General features: G+C 45.4%; 1 protein-coding gene across 4 annotated transcripts in view; it reads right to left on the bottom strand.

Moving 5' to 3' along the window:
• Positions 1-19505, bottom strand: part of sema3fa (sema domain, immunoglobulin domain (Ig), short basic domain, secreted, (semaphorin) 3Fa) — a 72920-nt gene continuing 53415 nt past the window's right edge. Inside the window, exons 6-19 of one of the 4 annotated variants that reach the window (XM_024426598.1) lie at positions 18262-18348; positions 15625-15718; positions 12750-12869; positions 11573-11712; positions 10365-10479; positions 6017-6086; positions 4659-4803; positions 4334-4556; positions 3150-3238; positions 2829-2870; positions 2480-2637; positions 2211-2293; positions 1844-1977; positions 1-1650 (exon numbers count right to left, since the gene is read on the bottom strand). In XM_024426598.1, coding sequence (XP_024282366.1) covers positions 1177-1650; positions 1844-1977; positions 2211-2293; positions 2480-2637; positions 2829-2870; positions 3150-3238; positions 4334-4556; positions 4659-4803; positions 6017-6086; positions 10365-10479; positions 11573-11712; positions 12750-12869; positions 15625-15718; positions 18262-18348 — 1974 coding nt within the window. In that variant the 3' untranslated portion in view covers positions 1-1176. The remainder of the gene's footprint in view (positions 1651-1843; positions 1978-2210; positions 2294-2479; positions 2638-2828; positions 2871-3149; positions 3239-4333; positions 4557-4658; positions 4804-6016; positions 6087-10364; positions 10480-11572; positions 11713-12749; positions 12870-15624; positions 15719-18261; positions 18349-19505) is intronic. The other 3 variants (XM_024426599.1, XM_024426600.1, XM_024426601.1) reach the window with 3 other exon arrangements.

Genomic DNA, 19505 nt, shown 5'->3' with positions numbered 1-19505 from the left:
TGCCTGCTTGACGTTTTAATCTCAATTGAACAATGGTGTACAAAGAGAAGGCAATGCTATTTAAATCCCATAACAACCAACAATCCCCCCCAAAAAACAAAACAGCTTATTCTAACCATCATGGCCTCAAGGGTACAACATTGAGTGTTATATTTACAGATACTCTACACAAACAGCCCACATCAACTAGTTCTGGAGGAGACTGGGAATATGAATGCAAATGTAACACATGGGATCGACAGAAAGCCATATTGGACCACATGGCCCAAGAAGAGTGGAACACAGGGGATTTGGGGTTGAGGGGATTTGGGGTCACCCCAGGGTCAGTTGTTTCACCCCAGGGTCAGTTCAGCAGACAAGGAGGGCGTTATTTCCCACCAGACTTTTCACTCTAGTGTCTCTCTGTGGCCGTGGGACCAACTCGAAGCTGCAGTCTCCTACGGTCAATTTCCTCGTCTCTCTGCGTGTCCAATGAAATGCTATGAAGTGTCATCCTTATAGTCCATTGGCTGTGGGAATTAATCATCATGGCTTTGGGTGAGGTTTGGCTTTTCATCATGGCTTTGGGTGAGGTTCTGGGTCATCACTCCATCAGTGATCTGACTCGTCCCACCTCAAAGACTACATACTGCCAGCAGTCAAATGGACCCAACATGGAGCCAACATACCAAAACCTTTCTGAAGGTATTCCTCTGAGTCCAAACAGCTGGAGGTATTTACACCTTCAAATGTCCTTTCAACGTTTCGCCGCGCTCCCTCCAAAAGACAGAACACAAATATCTTTGCCATATAATAACACAATTTGTAATAAACAATGACACTAACAACGATAATAGCATCATAATAACAATCATTTTTGCACAGATCTACCTATTCACAAAAAAAAGCCTTGTTTTTCTATTTAAGGACAAAGAAATCCACAGAATCTTACTATGTACAACCTACAATAAATACTGTGTATCTTTTTTTTTTTAACAGTTAAGAAGAATCTGTTCGTTGTTTACTATTTTTGCTATTTGTAGTGGTTTCTCTTTCTGGTTGCTTTTGAATGCTTTCAATTGAAGTCTTTCCTATTTCCGGAGGGCTGTGCAGAGAGGGAGAGAGCGGAGGGGACAAGGGACTGGGTGTCGTGGTGTAGGGGGTTAGTGTGCGGCATGTGGTGTAAGTCCAGGGGCCTCATGTCTCGGCTAGGTTGGTGTGCTCATCTTTGTCGTCCTCGTGCTTATCCTCATCGTTGTGATGCCGGCGGTTGCGGGGCTTCTTCTGCTCTTTCAGCTCCTTGAGTCCCCGGGCCTTGCTGATGGCCAGTATGGGGTCCCCCGGACTGCCCTCACCCAGCTGCCAGTAGTCCTGACAGTACTGGTTGATCAGACCCATCTCCGGCTGGCTCAGGATGGTCAGCAGGTCCTTGTACTGACCCGCGCTGGGGGTCCAGGCGCTGGACTGGAGGGGTGGCAGGGCTGGGTTGCCCGTCTCCACCAGGACACTGTTGACCGTGCGGCTGGACAGGACCACCAGCTGCAGCTTGACCAGCGTGTGTTTGAAGTTCTTCTCTGTGGACGTGCACTGGTAGACGCCGCTGTCGGACGATTGGAGGGAACGCAGCAGCAGACCTTGCTCTGTTTTCACAGTCCGGCCCTCAGAGCGGATCTAGGAGCAGGGAGAGCGAGACGCCATTCATTTATCATTGCACTCATTTAGCAACCATTCCCCCCACAAACAGCAGGCCATATTGTTCAATGACTAAGGAGTCCCTCTGATTGTCGACCTATCCTTTCGATGTCAAGCAGTAGAAGACCCAATACAGTACATAGCTGCAGTGGGATGAGAGTTCCCGACTCACCTCTTTCTTCCTGTCGCTGTTCTCCCTCTGCAGGTGCCATTTGAGAGAGACATGAGGGGACCTGGCCTGACACTCCAGGAATGTAGTGCTGCCCTCCACCCCATACTGCACCATCTCCAGCGTGTTCTTATTGGCTGCGGCAAAGCATCGTCACAAGCATTATTCAAACACGTTTGAGGCGTCATTTCTCATTTCTCAACGTCTCTTACTGCAACCGACCAAATCGGTCAACTATTCCTCGGCAGAAATGTCAACCGCATCCACGTTCCGTGAGTCACATACGACACTAGTGTGTACCGCTTCTGGACATTTCGGCACCGTTTGAGTGTCTATTTTGGGGTACGTTAGAGTGTTCTTGTCAGCTCACCGTTAGAGTTATAGCCTCTGCACTGGCGGATTGGGTTGCCATACTTTACATCCTGTCGACGGCTGCGCCTAGAGGGGTCGGATCAACATTCGCCAAATAAAAAGAGGTTAACTACGCTACGTTCCACAAACTGAAAATGTGCAGTGAATGAAATAAAAATCGGACAAATGAAATAGTATAGCCATGATGGAAAACATTATATCGGTAAGGGTTGTTGTTCCCGACAGACGAGCAACAGACAAAGACAAACGCACTCTCTTGGAACTCACCTCTTCTGCGAGGCGGAGTAGCGGGTGCAGGACTTGCCATCCCAGGCGCAGTAAGGGTCCCGGGCCAGGCAGCAGTCAGCACACGCCTCCCCGTACACATCACAGCGATGGAGGGCCAGGTGGGTCACACCCAACACTGAACCCACGTACAGCTGTTGCTGTAGGGAGAAAGAGACGGAGAGACAGAGAGTGAGAGAGGAAGAGAGACCAAGTGGGGAAATGTTGCGTCATCCAGACGTTGGCATTCACTTTTTACACTCTGCATTGATTCATGGGATATTTTATGGGAAGACACAATTCTGAAATTGTGCGCACTGAACCATCAGAGCGGGGACATGTATCAGCTTACCCTTTTGGATGAAATCTTCATGGTGGTTATGGGAGTTGGCACCTGAAATGTAAAAGATAGCAGCAGATCTTTATATGAGCAGAATGGAAGTTGGAAAGGTGTTCCCACACAATAAATGTTTCTCATCTGAGGAATAATCCAGAGACTATGGATGAAAATAGCTACATCTGGTGCAATGGCATGTCAAATGAACAAAGAAATAAATAGACAAAAATAGAAAGATACTACGAGAGAGAGAGAGAGAGAGAGAGAGAGAGAGAGAGAGAGAGAGAAATAAAGAGAATGAGAAAGACAACAGAGAAGAGAGAAAGAGAGACTCACCCTGAACACTTCCACCTCCTCCAGGACCAGTTCTTCAGTCTGCAGGTCGTCTCTGGGCAGGACAATCACCTTCTGAACCGTCCCCCTGTCTGAAGACCCAAAAAGAACAAATTACAAAATACAATGACAAAATACCCTAAAGATCAAGGACTGAGGACTGAGGGAAATCCTTTGCTAAATGACCAAAAAGTACATGTATATGTGAAAATGAACATACCAAAATTAAGTGCAAAGCACACTGGGTAATATTATTGGCCTTGTTTCAGGGCGGAGCTCATTAGAATAATACTCAACATGCTTTTCAGTTGTTTATTTTTACATATACATTTATATTTAGTTGATTTAGCAGACACTCTTATCACACTATAGTCCTATAGTCCTCACTATAGTCAGACTTCTAATACCAATGCAGGGTGAACGGGAGACACAAAATGCAAACCACTAAAAAAATGGTATATATATAAGTATTTTGTATTTTGAAAATACAAACTACAGTATTTTGAAAATACCAAATATCAAAATACATTGGAGTGTAGCCCAATGTAATTCAAATGACAAAATACGAATTTAAAATAAATGTAACAGAAATACTGCCCATCTCTGCCAAGAGGACTGATCAGGTTAACTTCTAATCTAGTCCTCTCTGGCCTGCTCCCTCCCTCACACATCCTCTACTCATATCCACATCCCTCCAAAACATTTGTCCATATAAGGTCAAATGCCATGAGGATAATAGGAGGATCCCCCTTGTCTTGTACAGTGTTCGACAAACAGGATCCATTCATCACCAGGCTGAACACCGTAAAGTCAGCAGCCCTAGGGGTTCCCAGCTCCCACCTTCAGATCCACATGATTTATGGCCATAGGGAGAGGCTGTGTGAAGTACTGCCAAACGATGACCAGGGTAGTTCTAGCGTACATTCCCAAAACAATTACAGTAACTCACATTACAGTAACTCAAATTACAGTAACTCAAATTACAGTAACTCTCCCGTCTGTAAAGATAGTAGGCTATATGTTCTCCAGTCTTTGAGAAGACAAGCACTTCTAACAAAATCCTAACCACAATAGGTTCCCCAGAGCGTAGATTGTTTTAGATCTCTGAATCTATCACAGATGTGAAAACACACATACAATAACAAGTCTATCAAATCAACCAACAGGCGGGCGCTCAGAGCACTGACCTGTCCCCAGGAATAGGACCTCGTAGCTCCCATCGGCAGCGGCCACCTGGTCCACGGTGATGGTGGTGAACTCATAGTCCACGTTGTTCCGGACCACCAGGGGGCGCTTGTGTATTGGGTATACAGCGTGGTACATGGTGGGGTGGTTCCGCATGAAGTTAATCACCTCGTCTGGGTAATCCTTAGTGGACTTCATATTGGGGGTGAACGTACCTCCGGGACACTGGATTTAGAAAGAGGGCAGAACCAGCCATGTTAAATGTATTATTTAATTGAATTTACAAATATATATATGTGTGTGTGTCACCCTCTGCATGTCACTCACCGTCCCAGGCCGAGGGTAAGGGATCTTCCCAGTGTAGGCCACCCACTGGTAGTTGGGCCCCTCCTTGTGAGCATAGGGTCCATTGAAGACCTGACGGATGTCAGCCATGGAGTAGACACACACTGCTGAGCCCTTAAACACTGACCTGCAGGGTAAAGGGATGAGGAGGGTCAGAAACACGAAAGGGGACAGACAGCTTTAGGAGACATGGGATTACTACTCACTCTGCGAGCAATTAGCTATGTTCTCCCGCTCATAGAATCAACTCGCATCCCAACTCAGAGACACGAAGCAGGCGTACTCCAACATTACGATGCCGCACAAACACTCTCCACCACAGACAGGCTGTCTGACACACTGACATGCAAACACCCACACACAGCCAAGCTAATCATCTCTGCTGTGCTGTGGTGGGTGTACAGTACAGCATTATATTAGTATCTTCCGTCGAGGACCCTATCATTAGCACTACAGTAGTTCTGATCAACTGGGCTTTAAGGTGGGGGGGGGTGATTATTGCGAGTTAGTATTGAGGCCTTGGGTGAGTCAGGGAAACATATACAGTACATTAAAAACTGGATGGCTTGAGCCCTGAATGCTGATTGGCTGACAGGCGTGGTATGTCAGACGGTATATTCACGGGCAAAATGACAAAACATGTATTTTTACTGCTCTAATTACATTGGTAACTAGTTTATAATGGCAATAAGGCACCTCGGGGGGTTGTGGTACAGTATATGGCCAATATACCACAGTGGCTAAGGGCTGTGTCCAGACACTTGGTGATGCATCATGCCTAAGAACAGCCCTTAGACGTGGTATATTGCCCTATATACCACATCCCCTCGTGCCTTATTGCTTAGGTATCTCACAGAAGCCAACGCAGACACACATACAGTACAGCCGTGTTTATTATGACTGGGCGTGAGTGTGAGAGTGAACTCTCTGTGTGTGCATCCTCCACTCAAAATCTCCCGCTGTATATGCTGGGGCAGGAGCCGCGAGCCGATTCCTTGACTCCTAATGCTGTGCTGCTGACTGATGACTTGTTATCAAAGCCCAGCTATGTGGGAACACAGGTCAAGTCTCTCACTGGAGAACCCCTTCCCGACCGACTTCCTCCTCTGCCTTTTTAGTGTGCAGAGCAGACTGTGCGGAAAAGGCTTTTTCAATAACACACCGTGTTACAGAGGCGCCTTTGGGCACGATGAATATTGATGGGAGACGGGAAACCACGGGAGGAAACCCCCCCCCCCCAAAAAAAACATCTATTCTACACGTCCTTTAATGGAGACAGATACTTATGGAAATGCGATTTAATTAAGGGGGGACACAGAGGCACACAGTCCGTGACTCACCCTGAAACTGAGAACACGCCATAGATGACAGGATTCTTGGTGTCCTGAGTTGGCTGGATGAACACGTCCCCTGTTAGACAAAGCGAGAATTACACATTACCAAAAGTGGCACTGCAAAATGTCTTACGCTCTCACTGTACAATAACAGTACGAAGGACTCTGGTAAAGCAGTGGTAATCTGAGATAAACATTGAAGGATGGAGTCTATTCTCTTCTCTCTCTCTTAGTTAACCCGGAGGCTCTATTATTCCACCTGGGATTCCTGAGCAACCAGATCTAATTCAAAGCGTGACATACGGACAGTTACTACTTCCTGGACAGGAGGCGGGTTCAAGGGGAAGCCCTTTTTGGATTGGACAGCACAGCAGTGGTTAGTTAAGTCAGCAGGCTTTCCGGCCACTGTGGGGTCCTGAATCAGAACGCTTCCAGAGCGGACCCCAATTCCTGGGTCTCAGAGGGGGAAGGTAAGAAATGGAGATCTGTGGGGTAACAAGGCTTTAATGGAAGCCATATGCTTCCCATGATCCTCAGAGCTGTGGTAATTGGACCCTGTATCCTCCAATGGTTTAATGAGCGAGAAGTGAAAGGAAAAACAATAAAAAAATGGGGAACATTTAAATCAATTTAGAGTCGACTACCTCAGTTGAGAAGTGTAACACTTCAGCCCCTTGTTGGAAACACAATTCCAGGGTAAATGTTTTCCATCGAGAGAAAAAGAGTGAGGGGAGGAGAGGGGGGGACATCGGCTGACTCTTTCAAGGACAGGGAGAGTAGATAGGATGTGTTAACCCACAGCCACAAGTCATTGGAAATGCCAATCACTAAGAATATCTAATGATTAGATGAAGCAGGAAACATTATACCCTCCATTTATAACTCTGGAACCTCTGTCATGTGCATTTATGAAGCCAGGCATTACTAAGATATTGAGCCTCGTAGATATCAAGCAGCTCCACGCCCTGAACTTTTCAAATAAATCTCTGGGCAAAGATCAAGTTGAAATGGAAAATACTCAAAGAACAAAACAGCAGGTTTCTCCAATCACACACTCTCCAAACCCTTCTGGATTCAAGTTGAAGAACAAAATGTTACATGGGAGTTTCTGCCCAAGGCCTTATCAAGCCTTAAGAGTGTTCTCCCAAAGAATAAACTTTAAGAGTTTTAAACCACCACTCCTTATTTTTCTAAAGAGAGAATGGCCCCTAATAAAAGCTGTAGCTACGACTGAGTTGCATTGAAATGATGTATGTAATCATCACAAAGAAAATCATCCCTTCTTTATTGGCAGGGTAAGAGAGTGACAGGTAAAGGCCGTAAACGAGAACGGGAATGAACGTTTTGGTAAGCGGCAGAGGAATTCCTAACACATCTGACGCCAGTTTGACGGCCCTCCTGGCTACAGACGGGACGGGACGGGACGGGGGGGGTGATATCAAGAACATTTGGAACAAGTTGCATCATTGGCTGCTATGATGTGTCATAGCAGACAAAGACTCCTTGAGGCTCACTGAGTATCTAAAGTCAGCACATTGTTCCTGCAGAAATACCACATCTATGAGAAGAAACGCCGTTATTCTGCAATGTGTACTGCAAACACAGTATGGTGTTATTAAAGACCAATAAACCTACTGCACCTTTCATTTTCCCTATGAATGCCCAAAATACAATTCCCATTCATATCACGAGGAAGTGCAGTATAATATACAGGTAACTGACAAAAATAAAGGAAACACCAACATAAAGTGTCTTAACAGGGCGTTGGATCACCACGGGCCAGAACAGCTTCAATGCGCCTTGACAACTCTATTGGAAGGTGAGAAATTCCATCATTTGGTGTTTTGTTGATGGTGGTGGAAAACAGTTACTAATACACACACACACACACACACACACACACACACACACACGCTCTCTCTCTGTCTGTTTGTCTGTCTGATGACGGTCAGATGGTACTGTGTATATGGTCTCTACCCTAGGGACCCGTCTGACTGCACAGCGTTACAACAGCAAACAAATAAAAACCACACGACTCCCTTGGTGACACAGAAAAATATGTATTCAAAATGTCCGCACAAAAGCCCATTGCTCAAGAATGACGACTACGAGAAAAAGTATGGCAGATGATTAACAACTTTGACTGTCGAAGGAAGGGAAAGAGGTGGCTTCTGAGGTTTTGCCCTTTCTGTTATTATAAGGAACTATGAAATGAACCAGAAACCAAATGTTCCTTTCCCCCCATTACACTTTTGAAAAGGCAATAAAAAAATAATTTACTCTGACAGAGACACTGTCTGGAAACCTGCAAACTCACTCTCCCCCCCCCCCCCTCTCTACATACAGTAGTTCCAATGCTGGCCTGGAAAGACAAGAAGACTTTCTTAACATCTGACTTTACTCCCATCTCTGCCCTCACCACCCCCTATCAGCCCCCCACCCCCTCAGCCCCCATCACCACCCCCTATCACCCCCCTCACCCCCTATCAGCCCCCCACCCCCTCAGCCCCCTCACACCACCCCCTCAACCACCCTCTCAGCCCCCTCTCACCACCCCCAATCACCCTATAAGCCCCCCACCCCCTCAGCCTCCTCTCACCCCCCCAACCACCCCCTCAGCCCCACTCTGAACCCCTCTCTGCTATAGGCTGCCTGATGGTAGTGGTTGTGGGAAACCAAACCACAGACAGACGTGTGGTGGGTAGCTAAACGTTCAGGGGTGACAAGCCTAGTATGACACTCACTGAGAGTGACCCGGACTGCAATTGACCTGCAGATGGGACATTTACATTGACAAAGAAATGAGTACGAATTGCTCAACATAAGTGTGTGGTTTGGGTAGACATGTGGTATCAAAACTGGTCATTCACAGCCCTCAGGCTAAAGCTAAAATGAGCCTCCACTGGTCTAAAGTATAAAACAAACAGAATCAGTAAAAACAAATGACCTGCAATAAAACAAAATCAGTTGTTGTGATTTGCATTTGACTGTCCAACTAATAACTAGTGTTCATAATCATTTCAAGGAGAGCGCTCAAGTCTCCTCAGAGTCCGACCTCCACAGCACAGCGCATCACACTAATGTTTCCCTGAGACGGTGAGCCACCAGTCATGTGAGAGGAGAGATGTGATTGACAGGCAGGGGTGACCCCTGTAACCCTGCAAGGAGCTCCCCCCCTGGCTGGTTCAGAGACGGACCGTAAAGCCCTGCGCTTCATTACCAGTCCTCCCCAGACACCTCCACACACACCTCTACCCTCAGCACTTCCACTGCTGTCTGATTGAGCCAACCTGAACCCAGACATGCTTATCATACAGGAGCGATGTTGATGTCTAAAGCAAAACAGGCTGCAAGCTGGGTGGGACAGCGGTATCTTGATCCCTGCAGTACCTTCCTCAGAATTCCCCTTTCCTTTGGTTTACAAGGGCAGAGAAGAAGAGTACAATGATTTGACAGACCCATCGTTACAACATTGGAGCAGTCATAAACGCTTTGCCAATTTCCTTTTTTTTGGGGCGCTAAATCAAACTATACCAGAAAGGAAAGCTGAAGACATGGTATATGTTAAAACAAAATGGAAGAGTTACTGTCTGTGAGAAATCCCTGTTTGGCTACGGTAAAGGTCAGCAGTAACCCTACGTACAGTGGACTCTTCTTTTCCGACTAGCCCGGTCACTTGGTCACATAGGAGCTTTCATTCTCCAGGTAGACTCTCGTGTAAGATCTGCTCCCACAATGATGGAATATTGGACAGCAGAATCCCATACGCCACAATGTTACAGATCTCTAGAATCCAGACACATGATTCCTGTACGGGCGGATGTGTGTCAAACCAGAACACACACACACACACACACACAGTGTCCGTTTCAAAGCCCAAATGAAACAGGAGTGCACTTTGAAACGGTTCAAAAGAACTCGGATGTTACAGAGATATCACAGTATGATTGCAGAGTGGGGTCTGAATGGATGGTTGGTCATTTTTACATGTTGTCGCTTTCATGTGCGGCCGACTATGTTTAGTGTTTAGAAGATGAGGGAGCAGAGGAGTAAGACAAAACTTGAGGAAAACTGGGAAGTTAGTGCAAGGGCTCGGACACACCAATAACGTTTGCTGGCCGAGAGTACTTAGCACCTCTGAACAGAGTGCCGGTTGTAAATTTGATTAACGAGTGCGCACCGATTGAATCGCATGAAAATGTTGTCAGTCAGTCAGCAGTGGTCCGTAAAACACAGCGTGTTGAACAATCGGTAGACGAGCGCCAGAACCACATTCGGTGGGATGTGTGCGAGCCTTAAGAACATAACTTAACAATTGGGTTATACCACTGTTGTAAAAATTCCGCCTACTTACGGAGCTCATCAAAGTGGGTCTCTATGCCGTCCACTCCAGGTACCGAGCAAATGAGTCTGGCTTTCAGGAAAGTGCTCCACTTGTTGACCAGACAGCAGTGTCCACCATCATCATTCTGCAAGGGGGGGGGACAAAAGGCAGTGTCACTCACACCTGACCCCTACACAAACACCACAAGTGGACCGGTCCAAAGATCCAAATCAACAGCTGTTTTAGACAACTAGCAGCCAACACTTGTTTAGAGAGAAGCCGAGAGTAAAACCATCAGCTGTGTTTCAGTCTGTCTGCCCCATCTGTTGTGGACAGACGCCAACCCCTGCAGAGAGTAAAGGGAGTGAGGTGAAACGCGTTGACATTTATTCCCAATCCAGAACTCCTTGTACATTACAAAACATCTTCTAGACTTGTTGAACAGAGAAAATAGGAGTTTGAGAGACAATGTTCAAGTGGAAAAATCAGAGAATGCTATTTGTGCCACAATATATATTGGAGTAAAATAATAATCATCATCCAAATCCAAAGTTATATTCCATTATGTTGTAGCTTTTATAGTGATGTACTCAAAATTCGATCAAGTTGTGTGCTTTTTCTACCATGTATTTGTATGTGTATCTATGCCAGTAGTGCTAAGTCTAGTGGGAGTCATCAGAGGACAGGGGCTTAGGATCCAGACACAGGCAAGGACCAGCGTCCCTAGGGTCCATTACGAGGCGTGCAGCGAGAGGGGGAAGGCTTGCACACAGCCCAGGGTCCCCCTCTAAGGATAAACAACGTTCTGAGTCACGGCAACCACTGGGACATACATACATCAGTAGATAAACATTACCCTGAGTGTGTATGTGTATGTTTGCGCTTATGTGTAAATACTGGAGGCCAAAGGCAAACTCTCCCACTCCAACAGTTTATCACAAGGGGACAACAGCATTCCCTTTAGTTTGGGTTTCTTAGACTGCTCATTGGCTGTTGAGGAAGGGGGGGGCAGGGCTGTGTTGTTTTATGTCTGACTGTGTTGAATGCTAAGATACATTCATGGTTTATGCAGAGTTTCCAAGGAGACTCCTCTACTCTGGGGATGTCTCAGTATCATTAGTGGCGGGGTACTGGGTTCGCAGGGTCAAAGGTGACAATATATGACCTCTTTCACGTTCTTATTGACTGTATTTTTTGCAGATAATGAGTTACAGTATGTGGTTATGATGGCCACTTACCAGACAGATCCTGCCTATCCTGGACTGGGCCATGGGGCTCTGGCCCATCTCTGAAGCCTTCTCCCGGAAGAAGAAGTAGAGCTTGTCATCGTTCTTCTCAGCACTGTCTGGAATGAGGTGTGCCTTGATGAATGTGGGATCTGAAAGACAGAGAAAGTGCGAGAGAAAGAGAGAGAGAGAGAGAGAGAGAGGGAGGGAGAGAGAGAGAGAGAGAGAGAGAGAGAGATGGGCAGAGAAAGAAAGACAGAGAGGGAGGGAGAGAAAGAGAGAGAGAGAGAGAGAGAGTGCTGATAATGAGACAGATGCTAGTGAGAGTCAATTGAGGCCTAAATTTGAGCTCATGTCACTGCTGTACATTCCAAATATCCCTCATTATTCTCACTCTATGAGCACAATATGGCATCGCCCTCTCTTCTCATGCTGGCTCACTGATTGGGACACTGCTGGACACATCAAATAAACCCGGTCCTCCCTGCTGCTACAGAGACACAACCCAAATGGGGGCAGACCCTGTGGAGGGTGGGGAACATTAAGCCATATTGGAAGAGCAGGATGTCCTAGTGTGGCCCTGGGGCTGATAAACAGGACTCAGGAGGGGATGAGGTATGCCTCCTGCTGGTAGACGGTTGGGGGGGGCAACAGGGTCACTTTGGAGAACTGCCTGGGACCCAGCCCTACTCTGAAATAATCAAAGGTGGCAACACTGACCTCCCAAACCCACCCACCCAGCCAGCAGAACTAACGTGTACAGTCTCGTAACTTTAGACTGTGGAGAATAAGAGACCAGGATCCAACAACGAGCAATCCATACGTGATGAAATGCCAGCAGACATGTATGGCATTAGAACAAACCATCGATGACTCGGCCACAGCACATACAGCATGTGTCGAGGCTGACGCATGACAAGTGAGGAGAAACGTTTCCTTAACAGTTCCTAGAAAAGGCACTCGGTGAGTTGAGTGCAGGCATTACTGGTTTGATGTGATAGGCATGGTTGACTTTCTAATGGCTGGAACAGCTAGAGGCTTGGACCAGAGCCATATATACAGTATGAGATAGGTACTGTGAGACAGCACCGGAATGTAGAGACTGAGGAATCGATTGACACACAACGGAAGTATAAAGACAAACGCCATAGAGAGATGATGTTTGTCAGGATGAGACGTTAGACGTTACCATTTAACCATTTGGAGTTGTATTGGTCCGTCCTCATGGCTGTCTGTTTCCCCAGAGTACGGAAAATGGACGCGTCTGTCCCCATGAAGTCAATGTAGACCCCCGCGTAGAGCTCCCCATCTGTCAATCACAGAGAGAGAGAGAGAGAGAGAGAGAGAGAGAGAGAGAGAGAGAGAGAGAGAGACAGAGAGAACCCACTTTTAGACATAATATGACATCTGAAATGTCTTTATTCTTTTGGAACTTTTGGAAGTGTAATGTTTACTGTTCAATTTTTTTAAATGTTTATTTCACTAAGTGTTTATTATCTATTTCACTTGCTTTGGCAATGTAAACATATGTTTACCGTGCCAATAAAGCCCTTAAATTGAAATTGAATTGAGAGAGAAGGGGTGAGAGAGAGAGAGAGAGAGAGAGAAAGAGCGAGAGAGAGAAATCAATGGGAAGATCATTGAAAGACAATAACAAAGAGGTTGACAGGAAGGAAACCACAGGTGATTAGTGACTACAGTCCTTTGTTATGGAGATATGGCCCTGTTTTCTTTAGGGCAGCAACACACTGTATCCCTCCGCTCACCATAACCAACAGTAGCCCTCAGCTGGTGGCCAGGGTCAGGCTGGACAAAGAGGAGATAGATCCCAGGATAGACACTGGGGACCTGGGGCAGGATGTGAGGATGTGGTCATTGGCGCAGGTCATGCTAACAGTGTGGGGTGGAGACCTGGGAAATGCTCACCCCCAGTTGATTGTGGCTGAGTGTGAGTGAGCAGGTGCTGCCCCAGTATGGGACCTGTTTAGAGAGTAGACAGACCTCCCTAAAGACAAGACAGCATTTTCCTTCTACAATCGGATCAGATTGAACCTCTTCACCATAGCGACCAAACACGACAGAAATATTGGGGTCAAGAGAGGTACATTGAAATCTATAACAGAGGAATTCCTTGTTTGAATTTGTGTGATACAGTATGACTCTGGCCACATTGTAGGTCGGTTATGTAATAGCTGAGTTGCTGCAGTAAGTGGATGCTTGGTAGTTTCACCCAGGTCAGCTCTAGGTGTGGGCTGACCGGTGGTGTAAAGTACTTTAGTAAAAATACTTTAAAGTAGTATTTAAATGGGTTTGGGGGGTATCTGTACTTTAATATTAAGATTTTTGTCAACTGTTACTTTTACTTCTCTACATTCCTAAAAAAAATAATTTACTTTTTACTCCATACATTTTCCCTGACACCCAAAAGTACTCATTACATTTTGAATGCCTAGCAGGTCAGGATTCACACACTTACAACATCAAGAGAACATCCCTGGTCATACCTACTGCTTCTGATTTGGTAGACTCACTAAACACTAATACTTTAATTGTATATCATGTCTGAGTATTGGAGTGTGCCCCTGCCTATCTGTAAATAAAATATAAAACATAAAATTGCACTGTCTGGTTTGCTTAATATAAGCTATTTGAAATTATACTTAAGTATATTTAAAACCAAATACTTTTTGACCATTACTCAAGTAGTATTTTACTGGGTGACTTTCACTTTTACTTAAGTCATTTTCTTTCTATTAAAGGTATCTTTACTTTTACTCAGTGGTGTAAAGTACTACTTAAGTAGTTTTTTGAGTATCTGTACTTTACCATTTATATTTTTGACGACATTCCTAAAGAAAGTAATGTACTTTTTACTCCATACATTTTCCCTGACAGCCAAAAGTACTCGTTACATTTTGAAGGCTTTGCAGGACAGGAAAATGGTCAAATTTTTTTGTACCATCATCTTTGAAATGCAAGAGAAAGGCCATAACGTGTTATTCCAGCCCAGGTGCAATTTAGATTTTGGTCACTAGATGGCATCAGTGTATGTGCAAAGTTTTAGACTGATCCAATGAACCATTGCATTTCTGTTAAAAATGTTGTATCAAGACTGCCCAAATGTGCCTAATTTGTTTATTAATAACTTTTCATGTTTAAAATTGGGCACTCTCCTCAAACAATAGTATGATATTATTTCACTGTAATAGCTACTGTAAATTGGACAGTGCAGTTAGATTAACAAGAATGTAAGCTTTCTGTGATAAGTCTGTGTCCTGGAAAATGTTCTTGTTACTTACAACCACATGCTAATTGCATTAGCCTACGTTAGCTCAACCGTCCCGTGGACGGGAACACCAATCCCGAAGAAGTGTTAATGTAAGGAATTTGAAATGATTTATACTTTTACTTTTGATACTTGACCATATTTAAAAGCAAATACTTAAAAAAATTTTTTACTCAAGTAGTATTTTGCTGGGTGACTTTCAATTTTACTTGAGTCATTTTCTGTTAAGATATCTTCACTTTTACTCAAGTATGACAATTGGGTACTTTTTCCACCACTGGGGCTGACATAGGAGGTCACAGAGGGGGGGGTCATGGGTAGTGTCACACAACTCTGGGTGGCTGGGAGGTCAGTGGAGTCAAGCCAGAGAGGAAGAGGTCAACTGCCAAGTCTGACCACCTGCCTTTAAGCTGCTGACAACACCAGACCACCTACTGATATGTGACCTTACATACCGATGCATGCTTTACCCATTAAGAATGTTCAATCCAGCAAATAACTTTGCAGTACACTATTTTTGATTATGACAATAATGTGACAATGGGACAGTTAAACGTCACCACAGGGTAGCTGCACATGAAAAGAGGCAGAAGTATTTGAATTAACAAGCTCCAGAGTGTGACTAGCCAATGGTGCAGTAATAGCTTCCACAAGGGTTGGACTGACCCCAAACATTCCTTGGGGAAGAGAGGAATAAACCTTGACGGAAAACAAACCTTTTGTTTCCATAGAAAGACATTCAAGTCAGATGAGAGAAAGGAGATAAACAGGAACTTACTGATCAAAGCTGAGACGCTGTTGAGTTTAGGGTCGTAAGGACATTTGCCTTTACCCGAATCCACCTTGCCCGGCTCCAAACGGAAGATATATTCCTGCAATAAACAATAAAATATATAAACTACCATTCATTATTCTGTCATTTCCATTGAGAACACAGAGCAGAGTTGATCCCGGCCTTATAGAATTTGTGTATTACAAGTTTTCACATACTGTAGTCCTGTGGAGGGAGATACTGACACATGGATGACGATACATTGGCAGACCAGTAAGGGCAACACCATGAAGTGATGGGCAGACTAGAGGTTGGTACACAAATGGTTTCTGAGCACGTCTCTCAAATGCTGTTTTTGTACTGATCCAGATGTTCTCTCTGCTTCCACATGACAAGCGGTGCCAGAGCAACACGTCTGACACCAGCAGGCTCCTGAAGAGCTTCGATCCCCAAGCCATAAGACTGCTAAATAGCTAACTAAATACCTAACTAAATAGCTACATGGACTATCTGCATTGACCCTTTAATTTCTATTTTTGCACTGACTCTATGCACACTCACAGGACCCTACACATTCAAACAGACGCGCACACGCACGCGGTACGCGCACACACACACACACACACACACACACACACACACACACACACACACACACACACACACACACACACACACACACACACACACACACACACACACACACACTTCAATGGCTCCCACACATAACGCACACGCACACACACACACACACTTCAATGGCTCCCACACATAACACGCACACACACGCACACGCACACGCACACACACACAATTCAATGGCTCCCACACATAACACGCACACACACACACGCACACACACACACACTTCAATGGCTCCCACACATAACACACACACACCTTCAATGGCTCCCACACATAACACGCACGCACACACACACACACACACACACACACACACACACACACACACACACACACACATTTCAATGGCTCCCACACACACACACACACACACACACATTTCAATGGCTCCCCACACACACACACACACACACACACACACACACACACACACACGCACACACACACACACACTTCAATGGCTCCCACACCTAACACGCCCACACATTCATACTGACTCTTCACACACACACCCGCACTAAACCTAACTCAGACTGACAGACAGACAGACAGCATATCCTGTATGCTGCTGCTACTCTGTTCATCATATATCCTGATGCCAAGTCACCTTGGTATTGGTATTGGAACTGACCCTGTATATAGCTTACTTACATTCTCCTGTCCTTCTTATTTCTATTTCTTGTGTGTTTTAGTTCTACTTCCCTTTATTTTATAATACTACGGACATTGTTTACTACATTGTTGGGAAAGAGCTTGCAAGAAAGGCATTACTTGAAACTATGTAAAACACACACTCACACACCCGTATTAGCGCTGAGCAAGGGAGTACGACGCGTACAAGGCCGGGTTATCGGCGTGATGGAGTGCTTGAGCTAAAATATGCAGAGAGCGATAGAAAACTCATCCACCATGCTCCTAGTGTTAGTGATGTGGAGGATAGCTCAGGTCTCCGAGCCAGGAGGACATTTTTAGCATCTGTCTCAACATTGTGTCAAGTAGCTTGCTGTACTACTGAGGGTTGGTAGTAATAATAATGTTATATTAGTTCAACATTTGTGATTGAATGTAGAGCATGTGATTTAGGCACGGTAATGGAAAACCTAAACAGATTGGCTTTCAAGAAACATGAAACGTAAACGCTTTCCTTTTGCGCCTAAGCTTTCACTTAGCTGACAATTAATTATCACATGCCAAAAAATGCTCATTACACACGTCAGGATTACATATTTGACTAAAAGGCGAGTTGGACAAATACACTTCCCCCTCCCCCCAAAAAAGACTGTTTGCAGACTGTTTCGAACTGAAGCTAGGATGCTATAGTTGGACTGTGTTCTTATACCCTGGTGTCTATGGTTCCACTTGACGTAGCTTCAGTACATACCCTCCCTGGATGGCTCCCATGACACATGAAGGCAGTACATTTACAAAGCATTCATTTGTTTTCCAAGCTACCAGGGTGAATCAGGATCTCTACTAATTTGTAAGGAGTCCATTTATTGCAAACTTTTGACAGTATATATTTATGGCCAAAGTTGTGTATCTTCTCTGACTTGTTGTGGTACTCATTGGAATGGATCTTGCCATTGTCCTCCACCACACATGTTTTTATTGCATGCCTTTGAATGATTTGGCTAATATTAATACGTAGCCTACCTCTCAACATTCTAGTAGCCAAGATGAATTATAGACCAAGTACAGTAAAATCCCTTTTTTAAAGTAGGCCTTTTGAGGTCATATTGGATGCTAGTGAATGTAAAGTACTGGACTCTGTTATACTAACCAACTTAACCTATGAATAAAACCGCTCTACTATTTAACTGTGATCATAAACACTTGAATCCAAATCTCTAACACCTTATTTCATCCACACCATAGTCAGCTGCATCCATTTTGAATCTCAGCAGGAGGAACATGATAGGACAGGGCCTCTAAGACCCCAAATGGGCACCTGACCCAGGACCAGGTTCTACAGTAGCCTCCCCTCGGCCCACGGCCCACCTTTGGCTCCACAGGCCCTGCCGTAGTGGTGAAATCTGCCGCCCGGTTGGTCCTCCCTCCAGACTGGGCCGCCTGCAGGTAGTGGGCCTAAAAAAAGAGGACACGTGCCACGCGATTACCACGACGGTCCCATCGGCTGCACCCAACCGGAGACCCCAAAACCAATGGAAAATTCAGTGAAAATTCAACCGAAGAGTTGACCAGGAGCAGAACAGAAAAAGCTCAAAGAAAGACCCATAACCGTAAAAAAAAAACAAAAAAAAACATGACCACAACAGAAGAAATTAATTTGGACTCCATGAGGAATGTAAAGACTGACAGAGGTGAGAGAATAGATCCCAAAAAAGTAACAAATCAGAACTCTAGTAAACCGCGCTAGAGAGTTCAACAGAGAGTTCAGTGATGATGTCATGTGCATAAATCAATCTGGATGAGTATCAGTACCAGCCTCTATCTAGGTTGCCAGATACATGCAGAAAACATGGTATGTCATGCACGTGCACACATGGACAAGGTTCAGCAACATATACAAGACAAACGAGACAAAGGTGGACCCATTTAGGTGAAAAGGAGCTCAGAGAGAAAAAAGGACAATGGCGGGAGTGATCTCAGAGAAGGCGATGTGTAGGTCGTATCTGGAAAACCTTGGTTAGCTGTCTAAGGACTCAACACGTGCGAGGCCTTTGGAACGAACACTGGGAGAACTCCCAAAGCAAATGGTTTCTGTTTACAGCTCTAATTTTACCCAAGGAAAACCTTTACAGTACAAGTGACGTAGCTAGCGGATGAATGACAAGGGGGCGACTGGCCTGTACATTGAAACCCAAGTCCTCCAATTAAACGCTGAGACTAAACAGGCGGGATAGCAACAGTAAGTGTGCACTGGGGACGGCAGCTGCCGAAGCTCTGATGTCTGCTGGTCTATGAGGGACAGAGGGAGGAATGGAGGGACGGGGGGGGGGGACGGGGGGGTGAGTTACAAGGCCGGTGATGGATGAGAGGCTCCATCAGTAATGATGGGCTTTCAGAGCCTCCCAGTCAGGCCAGAACACTACACATAAACAGGTGAGGGGGGAGAGGAGACCGCCGCTAGAGGGGGGAAATAGTAGCAGCTGTTTTAGACACACTTTCAACATGCTCTTCCCACCGGTACTATAGCTGGCAGTTAGCTTCCTATGGTGGACGTTAGCTGCCTCACCAACAGGATCCACCACAACAGTGTGACACAAAGTGCCCGGGACAAA

The sequence above is a fragment of the Oncorhynchus tshawytscha genome, linkage group LG07, assembly GCF_018296145.1.
Source record: "Oncorhynchus tshawytscha isolate Ot180627B linkage group LG07, Otsh_v2.0, whole genome shotgun sequence".
Classification (NCBI taxonomy): domain Eukaryota; kingdom Metazoa; phylum Chordata; class Actinopteri; order Salmoniformes; family Salmonidae; genus Oncorhynchus; species Oncorhynchus tshawytscha.
The sequence above is the reverse complement of the archived record's forward strand: the minus strand, read 5'-3'. Positions and strand labels throughout refer to the sequence as shown.